The 14,967-nt window shown below is 45.5% G+C and overlaps 1 protein-coding gene across 1 annotated transcript; it reads left to right on the forward strand.

Annotated features, from left to right (window-relative positions):
• The first annotated feature begins 7,549 nt into the window (after nt 1-7,549).
• LOC147960049 (uncharacterized) lies at nt 7,550-10,312 on the forward strand. Its single transcript, XM_087533107.1, has 2 exons — nt 7,550-9,174; nt 9,774-10,312. The coding sequence occupies exons 1-2, from the start codon at nt 8,244-8,246 to the stop codon at nt 10,310-10,312; spliced, it is 1,470 nt and encodes a 489-aa protein (XP_087389233.1). The 5' UTR covers nt 7,550-8,243.
• Nucleotides 10,313-14,967: the final 4,655 nt, after the last annotated feature.

Genomic DNA, 14,967 nt, shown 5'->3' on the forward strand with positions numbered 1-14,967 from the left:
CTTCAAGCCGATCCATTTAAAGAGAAGGTAAAAACTACAGGTGATGGGATCAAGCTTTCAAGTAAAGAAGTTGTTGAAGAGCATAATGAACATAATATTGAGGGTGAGAATTCCATCGAAGCTACAATGGAGACGCCAAGGACTGGGGGGCAGCAAGCAAATCCAATGATCGATGAAAGCAAACCAAAAGGAAACAAAGGCCGAAATAAGCGCAAGTGTAAGAGATCAAAAATCACCTTCGCTGAACTATTGGATAAATATCAAAAGAAGAGTGAAGAGAAGAATGCTTATCGGCCCAATCATGCAAAGAAACAAAGATCACCCCCAAGGCGCAAATATGAGGATCGGTATTGGCAAAGTGAGAATTTTAATGCAACATATTCATACCCTTATTTTGGGCCGCCAATGCCAATGCCATGGATGCCTCCCTATGCTCATATAGATCCATATCCATCATGGGACAGGTATGATACAAGGGCACATTCTCCATCTTATTTTAGACCATCTCACCAATATTATACAGCTCCGAGAAGATCAATATCTGAACAACCACATGTTAAAGACCGTTTCAATCATAAGGAATCGGTCCAGAGCTCAAGGATGAAGAAATAGGTGGTCAAGCAAGTTTACCGTGTTAAAAGAGATGGTCGTAAGAGTGCAACTTCAGATTTGATCTCAAATAAAAAAGAGCCAATTAAAGTGCATTGGCTACTAAAGGCAATGAGACAAAGCAACCAATTATTGAGAGTCAAAGTGCCAAATCTGAAGAAAAGAAGTTGAGAGTGCATAAGGCCAAAAAGGAACTGCCATTGGTCAAAACAGAATTACAGCCGAGATGCCCACTCGGCTTAACGTATTGGCAAAAGAAGGAATTACAAAATCTTAGTGCACAAGAGCTGAGACAGAAGAACATGGCATGGGTTCCCAAAAGGATCATTCATAACAAAAATGATGTGCATGATTCTATTGCAACAAGTACAATAAAAGTGAAGAAAGAGAAGAATGGAAGCAACAAACAATTAAGCCGAAGGTGTGGATCACAACATCAAAATCTTCGGTTAGCACATCATCCATTTTCTTCAACAATGCCATTGATGCCTTTGCCATGGAATTCATCCACAGGTATGATCAGTTACCCTCCATGGACTTATTTTGATCCATGGATGCAACATAATTTTCTATATCATGACAGAGTATTACCAAATCACTATACATTTGGTTAGTTACATTTTTGTTGCTAATACAAAGGGGCCGAGATATCTTATTGCTATTTCATTTGTTTATTTCGGCTATACATACTTTGGTGGGTGAATACTACATGGACCTCATTGTAATGGCCGATATTTATCTATCGCCCTAAGAATATATCTAAGAATGGCCGGTGTGGTATTCTAACATCGTCCTTAGTTTGAGATAAGTGCTTGCAAAGGAATTTGTCAAATTGATGCCATTGAAGATATTATGCATAGACCAATTCACCAAAATTGCAAAGTGAACTTATGTTTTGATTGGGTGTGCTTTGGCTTATTAGTATTCAGAATTTATGTAAGGCCAAATCATGGTTGATTTTATTATTGAGCATCATATTGACATCATGCATAATATTGGTTTTAGCTTGATCTCTCTAGTACCATGGAGGTTATATATTGATGGTCAAATTTGTAGCAATGGCCAAGGTGTTGGTGTTGTTTATATATCTCCTTATGGTGCTATTTTGTGAAACCTCATGCCGCTTAAAATATTTATGCACAAATGATCAAAGCCGAATATGCATTGTTATTCGGATTGGATCTCTTCCTTGCTATAGGTGCTATGCATATTGAGGCTTTCGGTGATTTGTTATGAGTAGTACGACAATGAAAAGTTATCAATGTTTTGACGAATCACTTATAGTTTATCATGAGATATGTCTAGATGCAAAATTTACCTTGTGTTGCTTTAAAATTGTTCATATATCTAGACATGACAATTTGAAAGAGTTCGCAGAGCAAGCATCTGACTACTATGTTAATCATGGTGTATTGCATTTCTATCAATTGTCGATGCTTATTCTTGCCAACATAGGTAAGGCCGAATTGGAGCTCACCACCTCGGCCACTAATGAAACTTTTGTGCAGACGAAGTAAGAATTGAAGGAAGTTCATTCCTCATTATCTGCAAAATCCTAGCAAAAGGGGGAACAATATGGTTCGGAGGATGTTTTTGATCTATGGAACCTTATCACCGGATTGTTATAGAAGCTAAGAAGTTTTCACCCAAGTTTGCATCAGAAAGTTCACACAAGATATGGACGATATATACTTATCGTCCAAAGAACATATAAATGGCCGATGGTGTGTTGACATCATCCTTAGAACAAACTTGGTACAAGTCATTTTTCGGCACGCTACCTTTGCCGAAAAACAGGGGGGCATGTGTTGACGCTCAAAAGTGGCACGTTTATAAAGAGTGGCTTGAAGCTATGTCAAGATTAATTCAAACTTACTATTGAAAGTCACCATGAGATGTCTATCTTCGAGAAGATGAAGATGAATATGAAGATGGTCTAAAATGGAGCTTGGATGTGAAAGTTATGACAAGTTCAGAGATGCTCATGTCGACACCAGATTAAAGAATGGCCAGAAACCCAATGAAGATGTCTTCAAATGGAGAAAGTTTCAACATGAAAGTTGTGCGCCTCATCGAAACGATCGATTTTGATATAAAGATCGTCCCAATCCGAGGTAGTATGCAAAAGTTAGAGCACACACAGCACGACCCTTCAGTGAGCAAAATATGACGCCCGGAACCAGACACATATGTGGGTATGTCTGATGAGCTGCGTGAATAATTAGCTGTTTTGCACGAGCGATTTGACCCTCGAGATGACCTCTGATGAAAACATGTTCAACATGAAAGTTGTTCGTCTCGTCGAAACGGTCAAGATTTCTTTTGGACCCATTTCCATCCGAGGTCGTTTACCATCACAAAAAATACCCGCAAGGTGCAGCCAGTTTTAGACCGAACAGTTTTGGAAAGTTCGGATAAAACCAATCTGAATTTGACTAGGGTTTTGGACATGAATCCAAACCTTTTCCTTGCATGGGAAGTCCAGCCACCTCTTATATACCTAAGGGGTGACGGCCGATTGAACAACACATAATCGATCAAATCATCTACCACTTTTTATCTTTTTATCTTTCTCCTTAACCCTAGTTCTTCTTTTTCCTCGTTTTTCGTCTGTTCTTCTTGTTGCAGGGCGGTGAACCTCGAGGCCCTAGGGGCAATCAGGTCGACCTAGGGTAGCCCATAGCCGCTGTGCGTCCAGACGGGGTCCCTCCTGGGCGCGTGGGGTTTCGGGTCTACAAAAGCACCCGCCGGATTGTCTTGCGTACCGCGCTTCCGGCGAGTCTCCTTCGACGTGAGCTGTGGTGCATCATCCCCGGCGTCGAGGGTACACGGTGACGTGTTCGTGTGCGAACATGCTTGGGCATGGAGAAAATTTATGGCATAGTGCATTGTTCGTCGTGTGTTTAGTATCATATTATTTCTGACCAAAGTTTGAGAGCAGACGCAGCTTCGTTTTCTTCTCGTGCTAGTTCATCCACGATCTTTTGCTATTACTAACATGATGCCCATTCGTTGCCATGGAGCCAGTGGCTTACGAGGTGGTCAAATAACATTAGTGCCTTTGTGGCCGTTGTGTGATTTACAATTAGAAAGACATGCAACGTCAGAGGAATCTAATGACCAGAATAGGTTATGAAGAGAAACTAAAACCAAAGTTGATCTTGACTTTTTGAGTTGAATTCACATTTATGTGTTTGTTATTTGTGCCTCGGCAACAAAAGTTGGTCACACAACAAAGTAGTTCATTTGTTTATTTATGTTAGACCCCCCATGTGAGTAAAGTACATTTATTGATATGTCTTTTGAAAGGTTGCTAGTTTCACATGTAGGGATGCGTGCATTTGTTTATTAGGAAAAAAATGTTGAACCCATATATGAACTCACCACCAACTCAAATCTTTATAAATAGAAAAAGAATATAAGTCTATTGAGTACTTCTCTTTAGTTGAGGGACAATGACTCAAATTACTTTGAAATAGTTTATATTATAAACATTTTGATTGAAATAATATTTATAGTGGTTTCTTATGTTATGTTGGGGTCTATCTTGTTCAAAAAATTGCCTTAGGTTATTATAATTTTTTTTAACTTTATTTTAGTATGAGTTGAGCACGAGCCATTCTCTACAGTTAAGAGTACAAACAAGTTGAATTCAAGCGAGTCAAATTAGAGTCGACTCAAGTTATACTAAATTCAAACGACCTCAAACGGACCAAAGCTCAAGTGCTCATACTTGATACATCTCAAGTGTATCTATAACTTTTTATTGTTTCATGCTCTTGTATTATCATTTATATATTTTATTATTATTTATACCATTTTATATTATTTTTTAGGACTAACTTATTAATTTAGTGCTTAGTGCTAGTTCCTATTTTCTGCTTGTTTTGGTTTAGCGGAAAATCAATATCTAGGAAGTTCCAAACACGATGCCAATTTTTGACGACTTTTTGTGGATAGAAGGAACAATGAAAGCTTCGGGGAGAGTCGAGAGGACCCACCAACCAGTCACAAGGGCAGGTGGCGCAGCCAGGGAGTGGCCGCGCCACCTGGGCTTGTGGGGCCCATGTGCAATGTTTTAACCTAATTCCACAGCATATATTCCCTATAAATACCGAAACCATTCGTCGTTCCTCCAAGAGAATTTTATCACCGTCACAAGCCTCTGTTCTGAAGAGATCCCATCAGGGGCCTTGTTTCGGAGTTGTGCCGGAGGAGGAAGCCAAAGGAGGAGGCCTCTTCATTAACCTTGCTGCCTCCATGATGATGTTTGAGTAGTTTCTTTAGGGCTTATGGGTCCATAGTAGTAGCTAGATGAATTGTTCTCTCTTATTTGGATCTTCAATATCATGTTCTCCTCTAAGATCAATCTGATGTAATTCTTATGGTGTGTTTGTTGGGATCCGATGAATTGTCGATTTGTGATTAGATTGTTCATTGAATGTTATTGAATATTTTGAAGTTATTTGCTGTATAATTGATTAAAGGGATAATTAGATTTATGCCCCTAGTTGTGTCCCACTCGTCTGTTTTACCCCTAATTTCCAAAAGTCACCGGTTCTGTCCAAGTCACTTTGCTCCTCTTACGCTTTTGCCCTTTGACTGTTTGACCATCAGTTTGGAAACTTCATAACTAATTCATACTAAATCAGAAAAATGCAAATAAGATACCAAAATGTTCAGAAAACATCACCTATATGTCAGTGTCATTTGCATTCATGAAAAAAGTGTTGGAAAGTGCACATCCAAGTTTTAGCTCTTTTGATACCACCATGAATAGTAAAATCTAAAAAAATATAAAAAATCAAAAAAAAATGGTGGCAAAGAACGAAAAATGTTCTAAGTGCTTGCCAAGTTTCATCAGGGAACGACATTCGTGGAAGTCGTGGCAAAAAAATAATCTATTTTGGAGTGCTGATTGTTTTTTTTGCTGAGGCACCCACGAAGCTCATTCCCTGATGAAACTTGGCATGCACTTCAAACATTTGTCATTCTTTGCCACCAATTTGTTTTTGAATTTTTTTAGATTTTACTATTGATGGTGGTAGCATAAGAGCTAAAACTCGGATGGGCACTTTCAAACACTTTTTTTCATGAATGCAAATGACACTGACATATAGGTGATGTTTTTCCGAACATTTTGGTATCTTATTTGCATTTTTCTGATTTAGTATGAATTAGTTATGAAGTTTTCAAACTGACGGTCAAACGGTCAAAGGGCAAAAGCATAAGAGGAGCGAAGTGACTTGGACAGAAGCGGTGACTTTTGGAAATTAGGGGTAAAACAGCCGAGTGGGACACAACTAGGGGCATAAATCTAATTATCCCTTGATTAAATATGTATTTTTTCGAGTTATTTGTCTTCCCTGTCCAATATAGATGATATTTCTTCAGAGGGAGTAACGCATAGTAGTATGTTCAATCTTATGGTGTTCTATATACCAATGATAGAACCGGGACAAGACACACATTTGTATTGTTGATACTAAGGATAAAACAACTGGGTTTAATCTTATTACTTCTGTCTACATCATGTCATCTTGCTTATTGCATTGCTCTGTTTTTTATAAACTTAATACCTTAAGATGCATTGTTGGATAGCGGTTTTGGGTAGAGTAGTAGTAGTAGATGCAGTTGGATAAATGTCTACTTATCACAGACAGAATGCTTATATAAGATTATGCCATGAATGATTATAATTATGAATGCTGATTTTCTATCAATTGTACAACAATAATTTGTCTACCATGCCATTACCTAATTTCGAGAGAGATGCCACTAGTGAGACTATGGCCCCCCGGTCTATTCTTCATTAATACCAGCTTCTACAAAATTGCTCATTTACTTGCTTTCGTTATTTTGCCGCTTCACTATATCATTATCTATCCACTATTTGCCTTTAACCTTGTAACTAGCAAGACAATGAAATTGATAACCCCCTTGCCAAGTTGGGTGCAAGTATTTATTATTTGTTTGTGTGCAACAATGCAAGTGATGCTTATCTTGTTAGCTTTTTTACGAGGTTTATCTTGTTAGCCTGTTGGCTCCTACTAGTTCAATTAAACATTGGTTCTTAATTGAGTGATATATTTTTGCTTATGTACCACAATCAGCCTTCCTTTTCAAGGAATTGAATATCTCTTACGGGAGTGGCAGTACTCATCTCATTTATTTTTTAGGCGAGCCAAAATACGAGTCGATCTCGAGCAACCCAAGAGCTATTCTTGCAGTTCTTATCTATAATTTCATCTTTAGCTTTGGTCCATTTCAGTTCGTCCGAGTTTTAGTATAATTTGAGCTGGGCCTAGTCCAAATCGTTCGAACTTGAGTCGTATCATGATCTGATGAAATTTTATTTAGATTAATAACACATGAAATAAAATTAAAATATGTACAACTTATTATATTTTGTTATGTGTATTGTAAAATATTTATTATATATAAGCATAATATAATGATAAATGTTTTTGCATGCATGATTGCATGTTGAGGTGAGCATCCATAATTGTACGATAATATGGAATCCTTACATGGGTTAAGATAAATATAAGTAGAAACGACTCTCATACTTTTAAAGTTCTCCTGGGCTGCAAATTAACATGTGGTTGGATGGTTAGAAGGACAATGGTATCCCCAACCCACCAGGGTTCAAATTCTCAGTCTCTTGGAAGTACTCATAGAGGTATGGTGTGTGTATGTGCATTCATAGGGGTGAGTGTATATGCGTATATACGAGCGCTTGTGTCTGTACTGTGTAAAAAAAAGCTCTCCTGGGCCTTTATTCCAGTTCCAGTTTTCGCCAAGCTGAGACACAAAACAAGAGCTCTTCCCTAGCGCTCCCCTCCCTTCCCGGCTTCCCGCCGCTCACCACTCCGGCGGCGGCATCCACCTCCTCCCGCCGCTCGCCACTCCGGCCACGGCGGCCACCCACCCTCTCGCCATGGTAGGGAGTCCGCAGTCTGTGACCTCCACCTTCCGTAGGGCCGGGGAGCGGCCTGTCGTTTCGGGGCTTGGCCTCTCCTCTAGTCTGGAGTCCGGGGATGTGGGAGGTCATGTGCTGTCGGCGGCTGATGGCGTGGGGACTGAGGGCGTTTTGCGGCGGCGGGATGTGCCGTGGGTGCAGCCCCCCCCCCTCGTCGAAGAAGACACTCTGGCGGCGCCGCGTCGGCCTGGATGCGGAGCACGTTTCTCCACTTCACGCTCCGCAGCCTCGACCCTCCCCTCCGCCGCGTCCGGAGATCTCACCGGAGATGGAGAACAAGTGCTTTAGGTGTCTGTTGGAGGGCCACTTTCGCAAGGATTGCACCAACGACATCGCCTGCTTTAGGTGCGGGCTTCCTGGACATGGCTCCCGTGATTGCAAGCGTCCCCGGAGACCGTCCGTTGTCGAAGATCTACGGCGTGAGGCGGCCGCCAAGGCGGCTCATCATGAAGCGTATCGGCATGCGGCCGGTCCTTCCTCCCGTCCCCAGGCTGCCAGGCTGCCTCCACCCCCTCTGCCCCTGCCAGCGCCACGCTCTGCTCCATCCCCGGCATGGCCGGCTCTGTTCGTTCCTCGCCTTGAGGTGCGCACAGATCCTGCCCTGGTGTCTTCCGAGCTGGCGGAGATCTGTGTGGTTTGACGCTCGCAATCCATGGAGGATTTGGAGCGAAGGCTGCAGTTCGCCATGGTGGCGTATGCTGGCGGCGCAAGGCGCGACCTTTCGCCGGAGTTTGTCCTGGAGGCGCTAAGGGTGCGTGTCGATGTTGATCAGGAGTGGGTTTCAGTGATCAGGTTCCAACCGGAGGATTTTCTTGTCGTCTTTGCTCGCGCGGAACATCGAAGCAGAGTGAGTGCCCTGCCCTTCTTGGAGCACCATGGAGTCCGTTTGTATTTCCGGCCATGGAATCAGCAGGCACAAGCTGTGCATGCGATAATGGGTTTCAGGGTTCGTCTGGAGTTGGAGGGCATCCCCCCTCATGCTTGGGATAGGGAGCTGGCGGAGCAATTGGTGGGCACGGCGTGCATGGTGGATGAGGTCGCGCCGGAGATGAGATCCCGGGCTGATCTTTCCTCGTTCAAGCTCACCGCATGGACTACTGATCCGGAAGCAATTCCATCACTTCGCTGGATGGCCGTGCCGGAGCCGGGACAGGTGTCGCCTTTGATGGAGCCGACCGTGCTGCAATACAAGGTTCTGATTCATTTGGACGCGGTGACTGACTTCTCCGGCGTGGTGGAGCCGCCATGGCGTTTGGGTGGCTCGTCCAGCATCGGTCAGAGCGGCCTGCCGGACTCTGGCAACAGCGCGGGCGGGGCTGGTCCGGTGACGACGCGTCGGCATTGGCAGCATGGAGTTCGGGATGTGAGAGGCGGTCAGGCCGTAGGTGTTGGATCTGGTGCGGGCACTCACCGGAGCCTGGGAGACGGTGGCGGCGTGCAGGCTGGCTCGTCGCCGGTTGCGCAAGACTGGAGGCTGCCTCCCATGGACCTGGTGACGGAGCTGGTTGGAGTCCGTCCAAGGGTGAAGATCAGGGATAGGATCTCTGTCAGGCCTTCTGCTTTTGACCGTCTGTCGGGACCCGGCATGCCACCTACCACGATTTCAAACCCAGGGGCAGATGGAGATAGCGGATTGATCGCTCCGAGAGATGGACATCTATTGGTCGGTACCCCCCCCCCCAGGTGGCTTGGAGAAGGAGGCTGCTCAGGATCTGGCCGTTGTGTGTTGCGCGGATGGGGCGAACATGGTGGGGACAGACACCAGTGTTGTACAGCTGGAGGCTTCCCCTCATGAGGACCGGCATGACATGTTGGTAGGCCATGTGGTCCCACTACAGTAGGAGATGGAGCCTGGGGCTCTGATTCGGCATGAGGTGGCTCCGCCACTAAATGCCAACGAGAAACAGTCAAAAGATTCGCTACCTGTGCATGGAACGTGCCACGAGGAGGAAACAATGCCAATCATTGCGATGGATGGAGAGCTAGTGCCGGTCGGGCCTGTTGCTGCCTCGGAGCCAGGCCAGGGGCTATTGTTGGTGGAGCCTAGCAGCTCTATCGAGGGGAATCAGGTAGGCACGTTACCAGGTGGCACATTTGTCACATCCTCGCAGATCCCAGGGCAAATTCCATTGGAACTGGGTGAGACTGTTGCTGATGGGTTGCATGCATGCATGCATGCCAGACCGGGACGTGGTGGATTTGAGCACGTTGATGGAAGGGGACAATGCGACGCTGCAAATGGATTGCCAGCACAAGGATTTGGAGGGTCTGGTGGCGCAGCTGGACAGGGAGATTCAGGCACATGACTCTGGCTCTAGATCGGGCATGACCCCACAGGAGGAAGTGGCATACGCTAGGATGAAGGCATTTTGCTCTAACATCATCAAGCGGCTTGCGCCCCCGCTCATCAAGGAAGTCCAGGCTACTTCCCTTCGGCTGGAGGCCACTCCCTACACACTGCGACGCACAACTAGAGCTACTAAACGTGCTGGTGCTACTGGTCCATCGAAGGTGACGCTGATAGAGAATGTGTTGCTTCGTGCGCTGGGGCTTGCGCCGGATGATTTGGAACCTGACGAGTCCGTGGTGGAGGAACTCAAGGAACTGTTTGATTCACCACTCCGAGAGCAGCATGTGAGAGTGATTGCAGCCATGTTTGGCAAGTCCCTTCCCCCAATGGAAGATTTGTGCGCTAACAGTGCGGTGGTAGTTGCTGTGTAGTGGTGGGCAGCACGGCGTTGGAGTTTTTCTGCCTGTTCCATGAATTTAAACCCATCGATCATATGCCGGAATGTGAGAGGTATGAACACCCCGGCAAAAAGAAAGGTGGTGCGAGAGTTTGTTTTGTCTATCAAATGTAATATGGTGTGTCTTCAGGAGACTAAATTAGATGTTGTAGATCAGTACTTAATGATGCAATGTATCGGGCCATCCTTTGATGGCTTTGCTTATCTCTCGGCGATCGACACACGTGGATGGGGTTATTTTGGCCTGGGATACTACGGTGCTCTGGGTAGATAACATTAGCTTGGACACCTACGGTCTCACTGGTCTTGTGCATAACAAGGATGGTTTTGAGTGGTGGATCACGGTAGTTTATGGGCCCCAAGGGGAGGAGCTCAAGATGGAGTTTTTAGATGAATTGCGAACCCCGCGCACATTTTGTCCTGGACCCTGGATGCTGTTGGGCGACTTCAACATGATCTTGAGGGCTTCGGAAAAGAATAATGCTAACATAAACCGCAGAATCATGCAAGCGTTCCGGTCATTTGTGCATGACATGGAGTTGAAGGAGTTTTACATGCATGGAAGACACTACACATGGTCCAATGAAAGAGATAGCCCTACACTTACTAAGATCGATAGAGTCCTGGTATCTATGGAGTGAGACATGGCTAATCCAGACTGTTTCTTATAGGCGCTGAGCTCCAATATTTCTGATCATGCGCCCCTTCACCTTAGCACAAATGCTTTGAGTAATCCTAAGAGGAGATTTTGCTTCGAACTATACTGGGCTAAGCTCGACGGTTTCGAGGAAGCGGTGAGAGAGGCTTGTGTGTGCGATCCAGCCATTGTGGATCCGTTCAAAAGGCTTGATGCCCTCTTCAAAAACACGGCCGCTGCTTTACAAGCTTGGGGGCAGAAGAAGACTGGTAACATAAAACTTAAGCTTGCGGTCGTGAACTAGGTTATCTTGAGATTGGATCAGGCACAGGAGTGGAGGCAGTTGTCGATGGAGGAGCTTTGGCTGTGGAGGGCTCTCAAAATGGCTGTGCTTGGTCTTGCATCGCTGGAAAGGACTATTGCGAGGCAAAGATCGAGAATCAGGTGGATTGGAGCTAGAGATGCTAACACAAGATTATTTCAGGTGGTTGCTAATGGAAGGAGTATGAAAAATTATATTGCGCATGTTAAGAAAGGGGAGGAGATCATCACGGATCAGGAACAAAAGGAGCATGTCTTTACCGAGGCTTTCAAGAATCTCTTGGGAAAACACCAGGCAAGAGATTTCACATTAGACATGGACTACCTGGGGTTGGAAGCAGTAGATTTACAGGAGTTAGATGACATTTTCACGGAGGAAGAGATTAGGAATGTTATCAAGGAACTTCCTGTGGATCGAGCGCCTTGACACACGGTTTCATTGGGATATTCTACCAAAAATCTTGGCAGATCATCAAGCATGACATTATGGCAGGGATCATGAAGTTATATGTGGGAGATGGACATGGGTTTTCCAAGTTCAATAAGGCCCTAATTACTCTGATTCCCAAGAGACCGGATGCGGAGGTAGTTGGCGACTATCGGCCACTCAGCCTCACGCATAGCTTTGCAAAGCTTTTTGCCAAAGCCTTGGCTTGCCGTGCAAGAAGGAGGATGCCGGATATTGTGGGGGTTAACCAATCAGCATTCATCTCAGGGCGATGTTTACATGATAACTTTCTGCTCGTAAGACAGATTACCAGGAAGATCCACGCCGGGAAGTTAGCTGGAGTTTTCCTGAAGTTGGACATAACAAAAGCATTTGATTCCTTGTCCTGGCCATTCCTCTTTAAGGTGTTGAGACACAAATGCTTTAGTGAAATATTGGTTGGGTGGATTGCAATTCTGTTGCGAACAGCGAGCACCAAGGTGGTTGTCAATGGATGCTCGGGTGAAAGTTTTGCTCATGCTTGCGGCCTGCATCAAGGAGATCATGTTTCTCCGCTATTGTTTGTAATTGCTATGGAGGCTGATACGTCTCCGTCGTATCTACTTTTCCAAACACTTTTGCCCTTGTTTTGGACTCTAACTTGCATGATTTGAATGGAACTAACCCGGACTAACGCTGTTTTCAGCAGAATTGCCATGATGTTGTTTTATGTGCAGAAAAAAAAAGTTCTCGGAATGACCTGAAACTCCACGGAACATCTAGTTAAAAATAATAAAAAATCTTGTCCACGAGGGGGCCCACACCCTATCCACGAGGGTGGGGGCGCCCCCCCCCCCCTAGGGCGCGCCCCCTACCTCGTGGGCCCCCTAGAGCTCCTCCGACGCTAACTCCAACTTTATATATTTGCTTTCGGAGAGAAAAAAATCAAGAAGAAATCATCGCGTTTTACGATACAGAGCCGCCGCCAAACCCTAAAACCTCTCGGGAGGGCTGATCTAGAGTCCGTTCGGGGCTCCGGAGAGGGGGATTCGTCGCCGTCGTCATCATCAACCATCCTCAATCACCAATTTCATGATGCTCACCACCGTGCGTGAGTAATTCCATCGTAGGCTTGCTGGACGGTGATGGGTTGGATGAGATCTATCATGTAATCAAGTTAGTTTTGTTAGGGTTTAATCCCTAGTATCCACTATGTTCTGAGATTGATGTTGCTATGACTTTGCTATGCTTAATGCTTGTCACTAGGGCCCGAGTGCCATGATTTTAGATCTCAACCTATTATGTTTTCATGAATATATGTGAGTTATTGATCCTATCTTGCAATTCTATAGTCACCTACTATGTGTTATGATCCGGCAACCCCGAAGTGACAATAATCGGGACCACTCCCGGTGACATACATGGTCTTACGACTTTGCGGAGACCTGTGTTTTTGGTAAACAGTCGCCCGGGCCTGGTCACTGCAGCCCCCTTTTGTGAGGGGGGACCGTAGTTTGAGGAGTTCATGTATTCACTATGTGCTAATGCTTTGTTCTGGTTCCCTATTAAAAGGAGGCCTTAATATCCCTTAGTTTCCATTAGGACCCCGCTGCCACGGGAGGGTAGGACAAAAGATGTCATGCAAGTTTTTTTCCATAAGCACATATGACTATATTTGGAATACATGCCTACATTACATTGATGAATTGGAGCTAGTTCTGTGTCACCCTATGTTATGATTGTTACATGATGAACCGCATCCGGCATAATTATCCATCACCAATCCAATGCCTATGAGTTTTCCATCTACTGGTTTACGCTTATTTACTTTCCCGTTGCTACTGTTATAATTACTACAAAAGACCAAAAATATTGCTTTTGCTTTTGTTACTCTTTTGTTACTGATACGTCTCCAACGTATCTATAATTTTTGATTGCTCCATGCTATATTATCTACTGTTTTGGACTATATTGGGCTTTATTTCCACTTTTATATTATTTTTGGGACTTGCCTATTAACCGGAGGCCCAGCCTAAAATTGTTGTTTTTTGCCTATTTCAGTGTTTCAAAGAAACAGAATATCAAACGGAGTCCAAACGGAATGAAACCTTCGGTAACGTGATTTTCTCACCGAACATGATCCAGGAGACTTGCGCGCCCCCTGCCTCGTGGGCCCCCTGTTGCTCCACCGACGTACTCCTTCCTCCTATATATACCTATGTACCCCCAAACGATCAGATACGGAGCCAAAAACCTAATTCCACCTCCGCAACTTTCTGTATCCACGAGATCCCATCTTGGGGCCTGTTCCGGAGCTCCGCCGGAGAGGGCCGTCTTCACGGAGGGCTTCTACATCATCATAGCCTCTCCGATGAAGTGTGAGTAGTTTACCTCAGACCTTTGGGTCCATAGTTATTAGCTAGATGGCTTCTTCTCTCTTTTTGGATCTCAATACAATGTTCTGCCCCTCTCTCGTGGAGATCTATTCGATGTAATCTTCTTTTTGCGGTGTGTTTGTTGAGACGATGAATTGCGGGTTTATGATCAAGTCTATCTGTCGGTGGGAAACGACACCTATGGGATCACAAGAATCCCTACTACGGTTGCGGGGTGCGGGGTCGTGAGAAGAGCGGATCAAACAGATAGCACATGGTCCGTTTATCCAGGTTCGGGCCGCGATGATGCGTAAAACCCTACTCCTGCTTTGGTGGATTGTTTATCTGTGTTCTTGAACTAGCAATGGGGCGTGAGGAGCTCCAAAAAGCTGAATCCTCCTCCTGGTCGCCTCGGGCCTCCTTTTATAGGAAAGGGGTTGCCACAATGGCACACATGAGGTGGAAAGGGTACAGTAACGCGAGGTTATCCCTCGCATTACATGACAAGGCACTTTTAATGCGCCTTGCTTAGGTGTCCTTGCTTTATCGGGGACGGGGGAGAGCCATGTCCCGTCCGCCGCCCTCCCTCTCGTGTTGACACGCGCCCTGGCCAGCGGTGCCCACGGTGCCATGTAGGCAGGCAGGCAGCTGAGGTGGCACAGTGGTGGGTCTCCATGAAGATCTGCACGCCGCCACGCAGCTGCCTGCCCAACTGGTTGGGTCGGCGGCTGCATGCGAACGGTGGTGGAGGTGCGACTGGTGCGGGCCTGATGGTGGCCCCATGGGCGTCCTTGGCAAGGGCCTTGCGGGGGCCGCGGCAAGGGTCTTGCCGTGGCGCCCGCTGTCATCCCCGGCAAGGCTCTTGCCAG

This window comes from Triticum urartu, chromosome 7A (genome assembly GCF_056163025.1).
Source record: "Triticum urartu cultivar PI428250 chromosome 7A, HENAU_Tu73, whole genome shotgun sequence".
Taxonomy (NCBI): Eukaryota; Viridiplantae; Streptophyta; class Magnoliopsida; order Poales; family Poaceae; genus Triticum; species Triticum urartu.